This window comes from Macrobrachium rosenbergii, chromosome 37, assembly GCF_040412425.1.
Source record: "Macrobrachium rosenbergii isolate ZJJX-2024 chromosome 37, ASM4041242v1, whole genome shotgun sequence".
Lineage (NCBI taxonomy): Eukaryota > Metazoa > Arthropoda > Malacostraca > Decapoda > Palaemonidae > Macrobrachium > Macrobrachium rosenbergii.
The window spans coordinates 11,366,114-11,382,209 of NC_089777.1; the positions used below are offsets into that span (position 1 = coordinate 11,366,114).

At 35.2% G+C, this 16,096-nt stretch overlaps 1 protein-coding gene across 6 annotated transcripts in view; it reads left to right on the forward strand.

Moving 5' to 3' along the window:
- LOC136825294 (titin homolog) overlaps positions 1-16,096 on the forward strand; it is a 53,460-nt gene that overhangs the window by 16,218 nt on the left and 21,146 nt on the right. For 2 of the 6 annotated variants that reach the window (XM_067081398.1, XM_067081401.1), the window contains exons 5-8: positions 7,659-7,804; positions 8,090-8,137; positions 9,640-9,728; positions 10,039-10,190. In XM_067081398.1, the coding sequence (XP_066937499.1) occupies positions 7,659-7,804; positions 8,090-8,137; positions 9,640-9,728; positions 10,039-10,190 (435 nt within the window). The remainder of the gene's footprint in view (positions 1-7,658; positions 7,805-8,089; positions 8,138-9,639; positions 9,729-10,038; positions 10,191-16,096) is intronic. The other 4 variants (XM_067081400.1, XM_067081403.1, XM_067081399.1 and 1 more) reach the window with 3 other exon arrangements.

Below are 16,096 nucleotides of genomic sequence, written 5' to 3' on the forward strand. Positions count from 1 at the left end.
GCTTATAGCTGCATATTTAGCAGTTCACTGCCTAATTTAATATTTCAGACAAAAATTCACCACAAACCATCATCCCTACAAAACACCCAAAATCAACTTACATTACCCTCCTAAAACTGTTACTCTTAAGTATATACACCTTTAAAATACTTACAACAATGATTTACTAATTTTGAAATATTAATATTACTGTAAACACAGCAAAATCTGTATAAAACGTTTAATACAAATTAGATAAATCTTTGATACAAATTAAACAATTGTCTTACAGAAGTGTGACAACTAATTAAGTTAGTTGTTTGAAGTCGTTCCCGTTTTTCTTGTTGCTATAAATTAAGAAAAAAGCCGCCTTATTAACCTGTCAAGCGTCACTGACAGCATATCTTGGTCAGCCACATCCCATATCACACTGCCTTCAACAGAGTGACACATCCTACCTCTTTCAAAGCTGGTATGCTACTGAATTTGGTCAGAAATGGTCTTCCCTCTTATCAGAATTGTAGGAACATCAGTTGGTAACTATAAGCTAAATTAGCGATAAATGGCTCTCTCTCTCTCTCTCTCTCTCTCTCTCTCTCTCTCTCTCTCTCTCTCTCTCTCTCTCTCTCTCTCTCTCTCTCTCTCTCTCTCTCTCTCTCTCTCTCTCTGGGAAACCCCAAAGGTGTGAAATTGTTGTACCTTTAACGAACAGATTTTCCATCCAGTTTCTAGATGAAAACATATAAAGTTTGCCTGCAATATCAAGTGCACTAAAATGGTAGGACACAAATGAAAATTAAATGAAACAGTTCATTAATCTACTGGCTCTGTGTTTCAGGGAATGGCATTCTAAAGAATCATTTTTCCCTGTTATGTTTCGTGCTTATAATCTCTAGGATATGAAAATGCAAAATAAATTCTTTCATCTTTTCTTTTTCTACATTATTTATTTATTTATTATCCTAATATCCTTATACTAATATTAATATCAACGTAAGAAAGAACGCTTAAAAATGAGCAGAGACCAAATGACAGCTCTGCGAGCAAGAAAATGTGGTGATGTGCGATTGGTGATGTCTTTCTTAAAGGATGCCTAACATGTTAATATAAACTGCAGGACAGTATACAGTACAGTATTGTAAAGTGAAATCACAGTGGACTGTAATCATAAATGTATTCATGTGTGGGTGATGAGCCTTCTCCCTCCCTCAAACTCCCAGCATTTCTTGTGGCGCCTAATTTGAAGAAACAGTTTGGCACCCGATCTGGAGGCGAAAACCCACAAGTTGATGCTGGCTCACAATTCGCAGACTCGCCAATCTACGGATTTCTCTGTTGAACATATATACACATTATTCGCGAAAAATTCACCTATTCACGTGTTTCTCACTGAGAAATATTCATTAATTACTGTTTCATATTTTCATGACTAAGGTGATAAAACTATTAAAATACTTGGGTATGAGCATTGTAAGAGGGTCTTTGTGTTTGAACAATCAAAATAGGCAGTTTTAAGCATTTTTAGAAGAGTTTAAGCTATTTGCGGATTTTAGCTTTTCGTGGGGTGTTGTGATACACATCCCCCGCGAATTCAGGTGGTCCACTGTATTTCCATTTCACAACAATATATCCAGAAGTACGATATACCACAGTCCGTTATCTCGGTGCGCTACTGTATTGAATGCTTGTTTTTCTAATTACTGAAGATACTGTATTAACTGAAAGTACTATATTAATGGTCTGAGTAAGACGAACTATTGCAGGGTGGCCATCCTTTTGCACCATTTTATTCATGCTCTAGTCCAGATGTGTCCTACGGCAATTATACCCTCTCCAGTTCTTTGGAAATATGTTGTCATGAACCTGTTTAGGAATGTGTGCTTGAAATGATTTATTATAAAGATAATGCTTCAGTGAGACTTTAGAGTATTGCATTGATTTTGCAAAAATTGTGTTGTAAAGTTTGTAGTAAATAGTGAGAGGAGCACATAATTCTTCAAATTTGAATCTGTTAGTCTTGGTCTAAGTCTTTGGTTAGATTCATTGACGAAGGTGCTTGGTTGCCAGTAAATACCTGGGGGTCACCATGATCACTCAGTTATGTTGGTAACAGTGACCTGTAGTCGCTCCAAAACGAGATATAACACAGCAAATTTTCTCAGATTTCAGATGGTCATGACTGCCAAAAATTAATAATGTTCAAGCATTTTAAGCCAGAGGGATGATCATTGAACTTCATTCCCAATATAGAATTTTATTTAAATTATTTTAAAATCAATAAGGTTCATTTTTATGTTACTGTGCATCAGGGTATTTTGGTACAGAGTGGAAATGGCTTTACAAATGTGAGCATGCTGTGTTGTTCTTTGTCAAAATGGCGAGAACAGCTTTCAAATGCCACAAACAGTAACCAGATTTGTTCATTATTTCTGTGTAAAGTAACAGTATTTTCAGCACATTCACACTGTAGTAAATATAGAGGCTGGGTCTCATGCTTTTTTTTTTTTTTTTTTTTTTTTTTTTTTTTTTTTTTTTGCAAACTGAGAGGTAAACAGTTGAATTGCTTCATGGATGCATTGATATTCACTAAGGTGGGAAACAGTTTCTTCTTGCCTTGGTTTTTCAAGTGTGGATCATTTGTATGGCTGATGACAAGGCTTAACAATTTCAGAGAAAAGCTTCAGTCACTGCCAGACTTTTACTGCCATAAAAAAACTACCATATTTCCTGGCGTCAGAGTCACTCTGATCTCGAAGACGCACCCCAGTTTTTCCTGGCGAATTTTGGGTAAACAGACATGAAAATAAGTTGACACTAACAAGTTTGAAGACTGTTTTAGTTGGTAAGCTAAGTGTATTCAAGTTTTTCAGTTCGTTGAAATACTGTATGTTGCTTTTTCTGCTATGGCATATTGATTCTGTTGTAGATTCTTCAGTTTTATGCTTTTTTTTTTTTCTTCACTAAGTAAGTAATGTATACAGTACAGTATAAACTACCCAGCTGTGATTTATAAAATATTTCCGTGGCCAGCAGCGCCTCAGTATGTGCAGATGTGCAGGATTACAGTTGGTGTAGTATCTCAAGAGTTTGATAGTATTGAATGTAGCATTATGCTGCATTTTTTAAATCTCGGGTAAAGGAAAAACTAAACATTACAATTGGAAATATATACAGTATAAAATAACATTATGTCTCAGTTACCCTTTGTAAGAGCACCTCATGAGTATAATAGAGCAGTATAAAAGATAGAATAGAGATTAAAATCCACACAATGCAATTATTAGCAAAAGTAAAACATTTTAATCTTCAAAACCTCCAAATATTTTGCTCATTGTTACCATTTGCAAAGAACATTAACACACAAACATGTTGTATTAGGATAGGAATTCTGATTATGTTCTAGCAAAGACAACCATCACATACCTTCATAACTCGGACCCCAGGACTAACATAGCTTTTTTACATTTTCAATCTGATGTTTTTGCTGGTGTCTATTAACCCTTAAACGCCTACTGGACGTATCATACGTCGACTAAAATTGTCTGTTGGGTGCCAAGTGGACGTACCGTACGTCGACTACAAAAAATTTCAACCTTCGGTCAACTTTGACTCGACCGAAATGGTAGAAAAACGCAATTGTAAGCTAAAACTCTTACATTCTAGTAATATTCAATCATGTACCTTCATTTTGCAACAAATTGGAAGTCTCTAGCACAATATTTCGATTTATGGTGAATTTTTGAAAAAAACTTTTTCTTACGCCTCGCAGTAACTTGCCAAAAATTTCAGAAATTCTTTATGTCATTTTGTCGTAATTTTTGCACTGTTCTATATTAGCCGTTACATAAAGTTTTATATATGAAAATGTGCGCAATTTCATGTACAATACAACAGAAAATAACTCATGGTTGTAGCTTTTATCAGTTTTGAAATATTTTCATATAAATCACGATAACTGCCAAAATTTCAACCGGTCAACTTTGACTCAACCGAAATGGTCAAAAAACGCAATTGTAAGCTAAAACTCTTACATTCTAGTAATATTCAATCATTTACCTTCATTTTGCAACCAGTTGGAAGTCTCTAGCACAATATTTCGATTTATGGTGAATTTTTGAAAAAAACTTTTTCCTTACATCCGCGCCAGAAATTCTTTCGTCACGTTGTCATAATGTTTGCACTGTTTTATATTAGTCGTTACATAAAGTTTTATATATGAAAATGTGCGCAATTTCATGTAGAATACAACAGAAAATAACTCATATTTGTAGCTTTTATCAGTTTTGAAATATTTTCATATAAATCACGATAACTGCCAAAATTTCAAGCTTCAGTCAACTTTAACTCGACCGAAATGGTAAAAAATGCAATTATAAGCTAAACTCTTACATTCTAGTAATATTCAATCATGTACCTTCATTTTGCAACAAACTGGAAGTCTCTAGCACAATATTTCGATTTATGCACAATATTTCCTTACGTTTGGTGAATTTCTGAAAAAAAACTTTTTCCCTTACGTCCTGATAACTGCGTAACTCGGCCGAACATCTCAGAAATTCTTTCGTTGTCATAATGTGTTGTCGTAATGTTTGCATCGTTTACATTAGTCGTTACATAAACTTTTATATATGAAAATGTGTGTAATTTCATGTAGAATACAACAGAAGATAGCTCATGGTTGTAGCTTTTATCTGTTTTGAAATATTTTCACATAAATCACGATAACTGCCAAAATTTCAACCTTGGTCAACTTTAACTCGTTTGAAATGGTCAAAAAACACAATTGTAAGCTAAAACTCTTACATTCTAGTAATATTCAATCGTTTACCTTCATTTTGCAATAAATTGGAAGTCTCTAGCACAATATTTCGATTTATGGTGAATTTTTGAAAAAAACATTTTCCTTACGTCTCTTGTGCCGTAACTTTCGGCCGAACATCTCGGAAATTCTTTTGTCTCGTTGTCGTAATATTTGCACCGTTTTATATTAGTCGTTACATAAAGTTTTATATATGAAAATGTGTGCAATTTCATGTACAATACAACAGAAAATAACTCATGGTTGTAGCTTTTATCAGTTTTGAAATATTTTCATATAAATCACGATAAATAGAAAAATTCGACTTTCGGTCAACTTTAACTCGACCCGAAATGGTGAAAACTGCAATTGTAAGCTAAAACACTTACAGTCTAGTAATATTCAATCAATTAGCTTCATTTTTCAACAAACGGGAAGTCTCTAGCACAATATTTCGATTTATGGTGAATTTTTGAAAAAACATTTTTTTACGTCCGAGCGTTACGAATTCATGCATCATTTTGTGATAATATTTTCTCTGTGTTGCTTTGATCGTTTTACAATTTGTTATATACCAAAATCATCGCAATTTAGTGTACAATACAACTAAAAAAATTAACTCATTAGCTTTAACCGTTGTGCTTACAGCGCGATTTGTATACAATTATATGAGTTTTTTTGCTGTTATATATTCCAATATTTATATATGATAATGATATTTTTTCATTTCTGATGGTTGCATACTAAACTTCAGGCAATGACAAAAAAAGGAGCCAAAAATGAACTCTTAATCTTATAAACTAAGCGTGCTGTAATTTTTTGAAAAAAACTTTTTTTCCGCTTCGGCGCTAACTCACTGAACACCGCCGGCATATGGGAGACGTTTTTGTAAATAGAGGCTCGACGTTTAAGGGTTAAGATCATGTTTTTCTATTATGTAAGACATCATTTTCACAAACAAGACACATTGATTGATTGTTGGACCTGTTCATAAATAGGGGCTCATTTTCCCACTGTTCATTAAATTCATACATACTATCACTGCTTTTTCATTTGCTGGTTTTCTTTTGCACTGTGATGTGTAACTGTAAAAATGAAGCTCGCATTTTTAAAATTTATTCCAAGTCTTACTCGGAGTAATGTGAAAGATGACATTTGCTAAAAGATATGTGATCCATGAAATAATAAGATATGGAAAGAGGCATGGGAAGAAGGGAAGCAACCCGTGATCCCTCTCCTGCCCCCCCTGCAGTCCCTCCTTCAGTGACCCCTCCAGCAATGCTGGCTGCCCTCCTCCATGTGTTGTAGAGGAACCCATTTCAGAGGATGTAATGAAGGTGTTGGAATTTCTGGTCACATGACAGAAGGGACAGAGAATACAGTTTCCCAGTCTCCCTTTCTGTTGTCTTCTGCATCAAGAAAGAGCAAAGGAGAAGGGGACGTACTACCAACAAGAAATGGTTCAGGTCTGACTCCACTGATCCCTGTCCGCCCCCTCTGAAGCATCAGAGACTAGAAAGATGCCGTTTGTCGGCAACGTCAGAGAGCAGGAGGAAGGGCTGTCCTCCTTCAGTGCCTCCGTAGCTTCATTGTTCATCTCCTGTGCCTCTCCCCCTCCTCACAACAGCATAGGAGAGATGGGTTGACCTTCAGGAGGAGTAGGAGTAGATCTTACCACAGCACCAGAAGAATGGGGAGATGGAGCAGATCGTTGAGGAGCAGCAGGTCCCCAAGATGGAGTTGCTTGCAAAGAAGAAACTGATCCTCAGCCAGAAGTTGTCGTTAGTGCTGTAGATGCTCCCATTCTAGGAGCTAGACGATACAGGATGTCAAAGAAAAGATTGGGAGTTGTGCAACCATGCCTCATCCTGGTTGAGGTCTTGTCACCCCGCATGTCTACCCCTCCTATCAGGATCAGCGAGAAGCAGTCACAAGGGCCCCATTTCCATGTCCTGCTAAGTTCCCATCTGGCAGACTGGAGTAACGACAACTGATGCCTCCAAGTCCAGAGTTCCTTTCCTGAGTGGCGTCGAGCGCTGGGTTAGTGTTCATGACTTAGGGATTAGAACTGACTGCCAGATACATCCCAGGCAAAAGAGAAGTCCTTGCTGATCAGCTTAGTAGGGCTGACCATGTAGTAGGCACAGAATTGTCCATGAATCAGGAGCTGTTAGAGCTCTGGAAGGGGCTGACAGTTGATCTCTTCACAGTGGCATAGAGTATAAAGCTGCCCCTGTACTGCTCCCCAGTCCCAGACCAGAGAGCAGCGATGCAGAATGCCTTCCAGCATCTGTGGGACAATATGGATATTCATGTCTTTCCGCTCTTCAGCCAGATGAGAAGGGCCCTCAGCAGGCTCTTCGAATCCTAGGGACTGCGAATGACATTACTGGCCCCCCTGTGGCCCTAAGAGGGATGGTTTTAGAAGTGGTTATTAGGAATGGGTTTGAATGAAAAAGTTTAAGTTTTCTAAGTTGAGAATGTTAAGGGATATTGCTAGACATATCATCAGTTTCGTAGTAGTTGGCCATCTGTAAGAGTAAAAGTTAATGAAATTAGTTTTACTACTGTGAAAGATATGTAAAAATTGAACTGACCATCCATAAATATAGTAATAGATTTATGGTTTTTTTTTTTTATGAAAAGTTGACTGCTGTGGAACTTACGTGGTGCAAATCTCCACTACTATAATTATCATTAGCTTTAATGAAAAAATTATAGGTAATTTAATTTTTCCTGAAAGCAAATTGCATGTGTATTTCTAAGAACCCTGTGTTATGATGAAGTTTGTAGACGATTGAAATTTTTGAACATGAAATAATATACAGGTTTTGTGTTCATTTTTACTCTGGCAGAATTTTATAAAGATTTTTTTTCTTAGTGCCAAGGCAGAGGTCTGCCCGCATAGCAAAGATTCGTGAAAAAGAAGAGGAGGAGCGAAGAAAGTTAGAAGCCCTTCGCATGAAACAGCTTGCTGAAGAGAATAGACTGAAAGAGTTGAAGCGAAAAGCCAGAGAGGAAAGAAGGGTAAGAATTGTTGTTGTACAGGACATCGATTTGGACAAATGTAGATATTGTATCTTGTTTTTATATCTCGAAACAAAAGTTCTGGTTTTACTTTATTTGGTACGTGGAAAAGTTATCTTACAAATGTAGATATTGTATCTCATTTTTGTTTTTCCAAACAAAAGTTATCTTAGGTATTTTTATTTTTCCAAACAAAAGTTATCTTAGGTACTGATATGTACTGTCTGCATATGAGATGAGTTATTTGCTATAATGTTTTAGGAAATGTTATTTTTCGTTTTGCAGGCGCAACGAGAGCTCAAAAAGGGGAAACGTGAAAAGAAGGAAAAAAAGGTAAATAATATGGTTTCCTTTTTCACCAAACATTTATGCTGAATGTAATTGAGGTTTTATGTGCCTGTGGTGTGCTCTGTTGTTTTCCATGAGAATTTGGAGTGTGATTTAAAAAGTCTAATGAAAAGTATATTTTTTGAGTTGAAAAATGTACCTTATGATAAAAATTAACACAGATTTATGCCACAGTCACATCACATCAGTACCAGATGCAAGCAGTTGGTCTGGGTATTTTTGGACTGTTGACAAAGCCATGTATCACGATGTATTGGTTTTAGGATATTCCACATAATTTTGGTATTAATGATATATACAAGGGTGAAAAGGAAAAGAGGAAAATACCTGTCAAAAGAAGGAATGGGTTAGTAATGTCAGAAAAAGAGGCGAGAAGCAGTGCTAGGCAGAACATTATAGTGAGGTCATGAATGAGGTATGAAGGCAATATCAATCAAATGTGATTGATATACCAACAGCAGACGAAGACCTGAATGTTCTTAAGAATGACTACAGGACTGAGAACAGTTCCTTGCGGGACACTTAATATGAATTGGGCTGGCATTGGTAATACTCAGTTAGCTGGTACCTGAAGTGGTTGTTTTGATGAGGAATTTAGTCAGTCATCTGCTGGTCTACCTTGAATAGTATGAAGAGATCAGCTTCATCAGAAGCTGTGGTGAATCAAAAATAAAGTATCATTTGCATTGCCTGATTCAGGAATACTAATTATCAACTCAGTTTGGTTGACTTAGCTGTGATACCTTGGATTTCCCGTCGACAAATCCATGTTGGTTTGTAGGAAGATCATTATCAGTCAGCTGTTTTGACAATTGTTCCCTTTTGATATTTTCATAGGTCTTTGTAAATATGAATGTTAGTTTCCACTGTTCGTAGTTGCATGCCTGAAGATTTTTGCAGTGAGAAGGGGAATGAAAGATTGTTCATTGGTTTTGTAATTTCAAGTGGTTTAATGTATTTGGTACAGCAAAGAGCAATTACAATATTAGAAATAATTTCAAAGATTGGCAATTGGTGTAATTAATAAAAAAGTATAACTTGGGAGGAGCAGACCCTATATCATGCCGAAGTATACCAACTTTCCTGTCTTCTTTTTACTGTAGTATATTTGAATATCCGTCATTAAGAAGCTTTGAGAATAACCTGTAGCTAGAAGGGCTCTGAAAATCAGGGGAGAAAGATATTTTTATTCCGTGATATGTTCCAAGATTGGGGTGGTTTTTTATGCCACTGCATTTTATATACATACTGGCAATGACAGTAATATATTTGTAGTAATCATAACAAAGATCCTTCTGTAAACAGTAAAGTAAAAGAAAACATGCTTAGCTTTTAGAAGAAAATTACTAAGAACTGTAGTCACTTTTCAGATATGTATTAAATGTGTAGTTATGTCACCTGATTGTGTAGCATTTGTGATAATGATTAATAGCTTGTAATTGCAGGTTTTCAGATGATGAGATTCATGATAATTTTTTGTTTTTAAGGATAAAGAAAAAAAGAAGAGGAAAAAGAAGCGTGCCAAGAAAAAGACTGGTGCTGGAGATCCTTGGGAAAATTCATCATCGTCATCAAGGTAAAAGGATTCTTAATGCTGTTTAGCTGTTTAGTACATTTGAAGGATTTTTGGCAATGTTTAATGCTTCTTTGTCATTATGCTGTGTAGAAAGGTTTTTAGTGATTGAGAGTGGGATTGTTTTCTTGTAAAACAGCAACTGAATCAGTATTCCATCTGGTGGGGCTTAGTAGTAACCAGAAATGATCATGTGAAATATAACTGAATGAGCATTATTGTACTGGCAGGAAATTATCACATTGAATTACACTACTACATTACTGGAAGTGTCAGCCAGGTTTTGCATCGTTCCTCATTGTTTTATTGTCAGTTCCAGCTCAGAGGAAGATGATATTGAAGAGGAGGAAGAGGACGAAAACCTAGAGTTCAAGAGTGATCATGAATTCAGCCCTGAGTCAGACATTGAAGAAGCAGATGCACAGCCCATCAGAAGAGCTCGGACAGCCAAAAAAGGTAAGAAAGGTAACAGATCGTTCTGGAGAATTTTGGCATGGTAGTGTGTTAGATTGATGGACTTCAATTGTAACAGTACTGAATTATTTGAGTTTTCTCATAGTCATCCTTTACCAGACTATTTTGTGAATCTTTGCTTGTAAAAAAATAGATTTTTATGGTGTGGTAGTAAATGTGGATATGAAAGTAGGCTGCCTTACCAAAAAAAATAAATAAATAAAAAAAAATAACAATGCCATCGGGTTCCAGATTTTACAGATGTTATTTTGTTTTGAACTGACATAGTTTCATGGTACGTTAATGACCCAATTAACTGGATGGTCATTATCCAGTCATGTTATTACCGGATTATAATATGCCATATGGAAAAGTGAAAATAATTAAAAATATGCCTATTATTTGAAGTTAGTAACATGGTACAAACTGTACATTGTAGCACCACGTGGTGTGTCCGAATATTTTTTTTTTTTTTCTATTTGTAAATAGACACCCTGTCAAGATATCCTGAGGAATAGAAACAATATTCATTCTGTTTTTACCGTTTGTCAAAAAAAAAAAAAACTTGTAAATGGTTTCACTTAAGATATAAATTTTGTTTATGTGAATGGTGATGAGGAAGATTGCTATTCATTTGCTTAAGCATATATTTTTGTATATCAAGTTGAATTACATGTCATGGTCATTTTACTGTAAAAATAAGTCCAAAATATAAAACTGTAAAAATAAGTTAAGAAATACAAAACATTATACTGTATGTAAATTGTTTGGTGCAGTACATGCATGGTGACACTTTGATAAGTACCGAGATTAACAGGAAATTTGGGCGAGTTACTCTGATCTTACGTTTTCCACGGTGCTGTCACTAGAGAAAACGGAGATACTTCAGTGGGTAATGCAAGTATAACAATTATTTCATACTGAACAGGATTAGAAAGGTATTTGCAAGTTGTGCAACAATTTGTCACTCATGAGGTAATAAAAGCTATGAACAAAATTGTCAACAAACCTGTCTGAAAAAATTTTTTATCTATAACACTTCAGGATATGTTTACTTAGATATAAAACAGTCCAAAACTGTCAGTAACTCAATTTTGATCATTCCTTGAAACTCAAAGATTGGTGCGCCCTTTAAGATTGTAGTGTAGCACATAAAGTATGTGATCATTGATTGGTGTGTGTTAAACGTCCTGGCTGGAGCGTACAGAATAGTTATATAATTTAATGTGCCTGCTGGGCCTTGTTAAATTTATGGTTATAAAGTATTTTTTGTTTAAAAAGTGAAAGTATTGCTTTGTTTATTTGGCAACGAGGTGCTAAGAAATTCATAGATATTTGGTTAAATAAAGTGTAATTCCATGCATATATGTGCTGTACCTGTATTTCAGAGCAATCACACTAATGCAAATTGTTTTAAATCTGACGATACAATTTGTACATGAATTTTATTGAAGTGATTTTGCTTCGCTGTTTGAGAATGTGCTCTGAAATTTTAATAGTATCCATTTGCAAAAGTTAAAGAATACAGTTGTATTTAAAGTAATGGTAATTTTGATAAAACTGTTGATTTACTTTGTCCAGTTATGCAGTGCATATTACGAGTATCATCTTATGAAATACAAACATTGCAATCCTGTATTAGCACTCTGGTACTGTATACATTCTCAAAATCATCAGCTAACTGAAGTTTCACCGACACCATTACTATTAGTTGCAAAAGAAATGTAGTTTGGAGATACTTGTAAGAAAAGCTTGGTTTAAAAATGCAGCTTATCTTTATAGTTTTAAAAGAAGTAGAACTGTGATTTCATCAGTTTCGGACATCGCTTTTGCTTGTTCAAAACATTTTTCAGCCTCCATTTTATTTGTTTCTTGAGCTGCATTTACAGCGTATAGCATTAGCAATACTATATACTGTACTTCCTTGTGACCTTTCTTCATTGCTTGAAGGATGAGTAAATATTAATTTCATTTTTATTCATGGACGTCACCATTGAGAATTAGTAAGTCGACAACTGTAATGCAACAAAATAAATGTGCCATACAGGTGTGCGTAGAGTTACGATGGGGTTATGTCCGTGCTTGCATGTTGGAAGACGAATTTTGACGTAAATCGGTTGCAATTCAGTTTGTAGGTATATATAGGCCCTAACTTCTTTTGCCTACAGCCTACCATGGTTTTATCACCATGAGTATATTTTTATACCGTAACTTTCTTTCAACTCTTGACAATATTGATTATATTCACTTGTTTTACATAGAATTTAGTAAATTTGCCTTTTTACATTATTGTGCTCCCGTACTATGAGTTATACTTGGCGACTATTGCATCTTTCATATTGTGCTGTAGATTAGACTCTTAGTATATTTTTAAGAAATGTACTGAAAAGGAATTATTAATCTTCTGTTTTATTGTAATCAGTGATTTCTCAATTTGCTTTGTTATATCAGGGAAACCTTGTGTATGGAACTTACTTATTGTGTACGTAACTTAACCCGTGTTTACATCCAGCCTACATTTCGTCTTCAGCAAAGATGCAACGTATATCTTTTTTTTTTTTTCAGTTTTAACTGGATATCATACGTATATATTTACAGTACAATGGAGAATATTTTATCACTGGTAATTTATTCATTTCACTAATTAATTTTCCAATTCTTCTTAATGTTTTGTAACTTTCCCTACGGTTACATGTACATTTCATATGCTTCAATGGTAAGCCAGTGGTAATTGCGCTAAAAATAAAATCAGTTTAACCTTCTTTCAGTTGACTCTGATGGATATTGCACCATAGTAATTCTGTACAGTATTGAATGTACCTCACCATTACTGATCCCTAGTTTGATCTCAGCCAATTTCCATTTTGTCATAATGCTACTAAACGTTTTTACATTTGCGTATCACGTGTGGAGCACATGCTTTTGATGGTGTTTACGTTTTTCGCATTTACTGTGGATTTTTTTAAAAGGTATTCTGAGAATGGTTATTAACTTAAAGTTTTGCATGGGATATGTAATATTTTATCCTTTTTCTTCTATGAATTTATCAAAATTATCGACAAGCCTTCTCGCTGCCTCTTCTGTTACCTGAACATTATGCAAACTTGATCTTCTTTTGAACCATCCAGTACTTGCGATGAATTCTTGTTGGTAGTAATTACCTGCACATTCCTTAAGGATCTGAGACAGACTTCTAACCTTTGCCAGAATGGTAGTAAGGCTTAATGGTGTCTGTTTTTTAATCTGGTCTTCTATTTGCACCATTAATAACTCCCATTTCATGGGTTGACCTTTGCCTTTGCTTGGTCATTACAGTAGAATTCACTGAAGCAAAACCGTTTCACAGCCTCTCATATGTGTTCTCGACCCTTAAGAATTGTCGACACTGTTGAACGTGGAAGTTCTATGCCACATGCTATTGTGCTTATTCTTTTTCCTCTTCCTTACTGATTAAACACATTCAGTTTTAACTCCAAGTTGATTTCCTTGCCTTCCTTTTTCGGCTGGCCAAATTGTTGACGATGAAATTACCCCTTCTTTGAATATACTGCAGCTTAATAAAAACTTTTTAAACGGTAAATAAATCACAGTTGACAGCTATTATTCTCAAGACAGAGTATTGAGAGAGAGAAGTGAAAGCAGATGTGTATGGGTACATGTATGTTTGGGGGCCCACAAACTACCAAACATGTTTGATCTACACTGATACAAACTACAGCTGGCATACAATTAAATGTCAGTATGTGTCAGAGACCTTTGGAGTAAACATTTTAAATGGATGAATGTCAAACTTAGTCAGTCCTTTCAACCAGCCATACATTCTTAAATTGTTAAATGATCATATGCCACCCTGGACATACATGTTTGATAGTGCGTGGCCTGCTTTACATGTATCACTGGCACTGCTATTCATTAGCGCTGCCGGCTGCATGGTGTTTCGTAAATTTTAATTTTTTTTTTTATACTTATATTATTCGTAATTTTGTTTACTACTGTTCTAAACGTGGATTGTCCTATGTCGCACATGTTGTAAGTCAGTGCCAATCCACAGTTATGGTAATAACATCCACAAATAGCTGTCTCTTGATTAAGTTTTCCATGTCATACTTGCTGCTGTCTATGTCTGTTTTGCTGAGTGGTGTTCAATGAAATACTACATAGTTGTTTATTACAGGCAGTGCTTGAGTTAGGATAATTTGCTGTACGATAATTTGATTTTGCAATGGGGTCAGTAATTAATACCGATACGACAATATTTAGAAAACATTTTTAAATTTCACATAGGCGCAGGCAGCAGCGTACAATCAGGCAGCGAGAGAGACCAAATTACAATAGACCAACTTCTTTTCCTCCACCTCTTTATCCAGTCTTCTAGTTAAAAAGTTAAAGAGAATGATAAAAGTATTGTTAGCAGTGTTTGCTCCTGCGTAACAGCATACAGCGTAAACAACCGAACGAGATTTCAACCATTGTATGATAGTAAACAATTATCGTAGTTATGTTACAAATGACGTTAAGTAGAATCGGACTGATATATTTTTACATTATACCCTTATTCAGTATGGAGAAAAGATTGACAAGGAAATATACTGCTAAATTTAAGCTGCAAGTTGTAGCTGAAGCTGAGAAAATAATGCTCGAGCTGCTAATGACTATAAATTATCGTGCATCGGCAGTGTAGAAGAAACTCGACCATAAATAAAATCGGAGAGAAGTATTTTTATCAAAACTACTGGGCATGAAAGAACACCTATTACTGCTGTTTTCACGCCGATAGAAGATAAATACATAAAGCTCGTATTATGATGAAATCAAGTGAAAATAGCAAACGGAAACTTTATTTTTTACACAAAACAAACGTGCCTCCCAACGGCCAACGTCATCTATTAACAAAAAAAAAAATAGCTAAATCAGTTTCACAACAAGACGTATTTAAGTTATATTTTGACTTAAAAGCACTTACTTCAGTATAACGAAAATAACAGTGTCCCATATAAATAAAATATCTAGAGATTCATTTACACAAACTATAAGCAAAAAAAGCACTCTGAACTGAGTTGAGTAACGTGAAATAAACTTACCACGTAATCGATTTCCAAACCAAAACAGTGATAGCTGTGATTGCAAGCAATATGAGAATACATTCAATATTATTGGACATAGTGAAGTAAAGCATAACTTTTTAAAAGATCCGTGGAAAAGGTGCATATTCATTATGTTGATGTTTGTATAATACGATATTAATATGCGAATTTAGAGCACAGTATAATGTAGGCTAGGCTACCATATATGTACTGTATACTATATTCCATAGTGTAGGCTAAGCTAATTCTTGTTTGTTATTCAATTTCTCTTTGTATTAAGTTAAGTATATCTAGCTTAACCAGACCACTGAGCTGATTAATAGCTCGCCTAGGGCTGGCCTGAAGGATTAGATTTATTATACGTGGCTAAGAACCAACTGGTTACCTAGCAACGGGACCTACAGATTATTGTGGAATCCGAACCACATTATGATGAGAAATGAATTTCTATCACCAGAAATAAATTCCTCTAATTCTTCATTGGCCGGTATTGAATTATCATAAGTCATTCTGCATAAACCTCCAGAATTAGCTGATGTTAATAATTACTATATGTATATGTGTAGAGTATACTTTATAGTGTAGGCTAGGCTACCGTATATGTATAGATGGTACTGAATACCTAGTGTAGGCTATGCTATATTTGAGATACGTTTTTTCCAACAAATGACAGGTTTTTTGGAACCTAGCCCCATCGTTAGTAGGATAAAACTACCTGTATACAAAATATTAATGAATAAGGCAATAAGTTTGGTAAACCTGGTTAAACGTATGATCAGTCTGTGTATGTGTGCTGTGTACATACATTGCACATGTATGTCATTAAACTAAAAC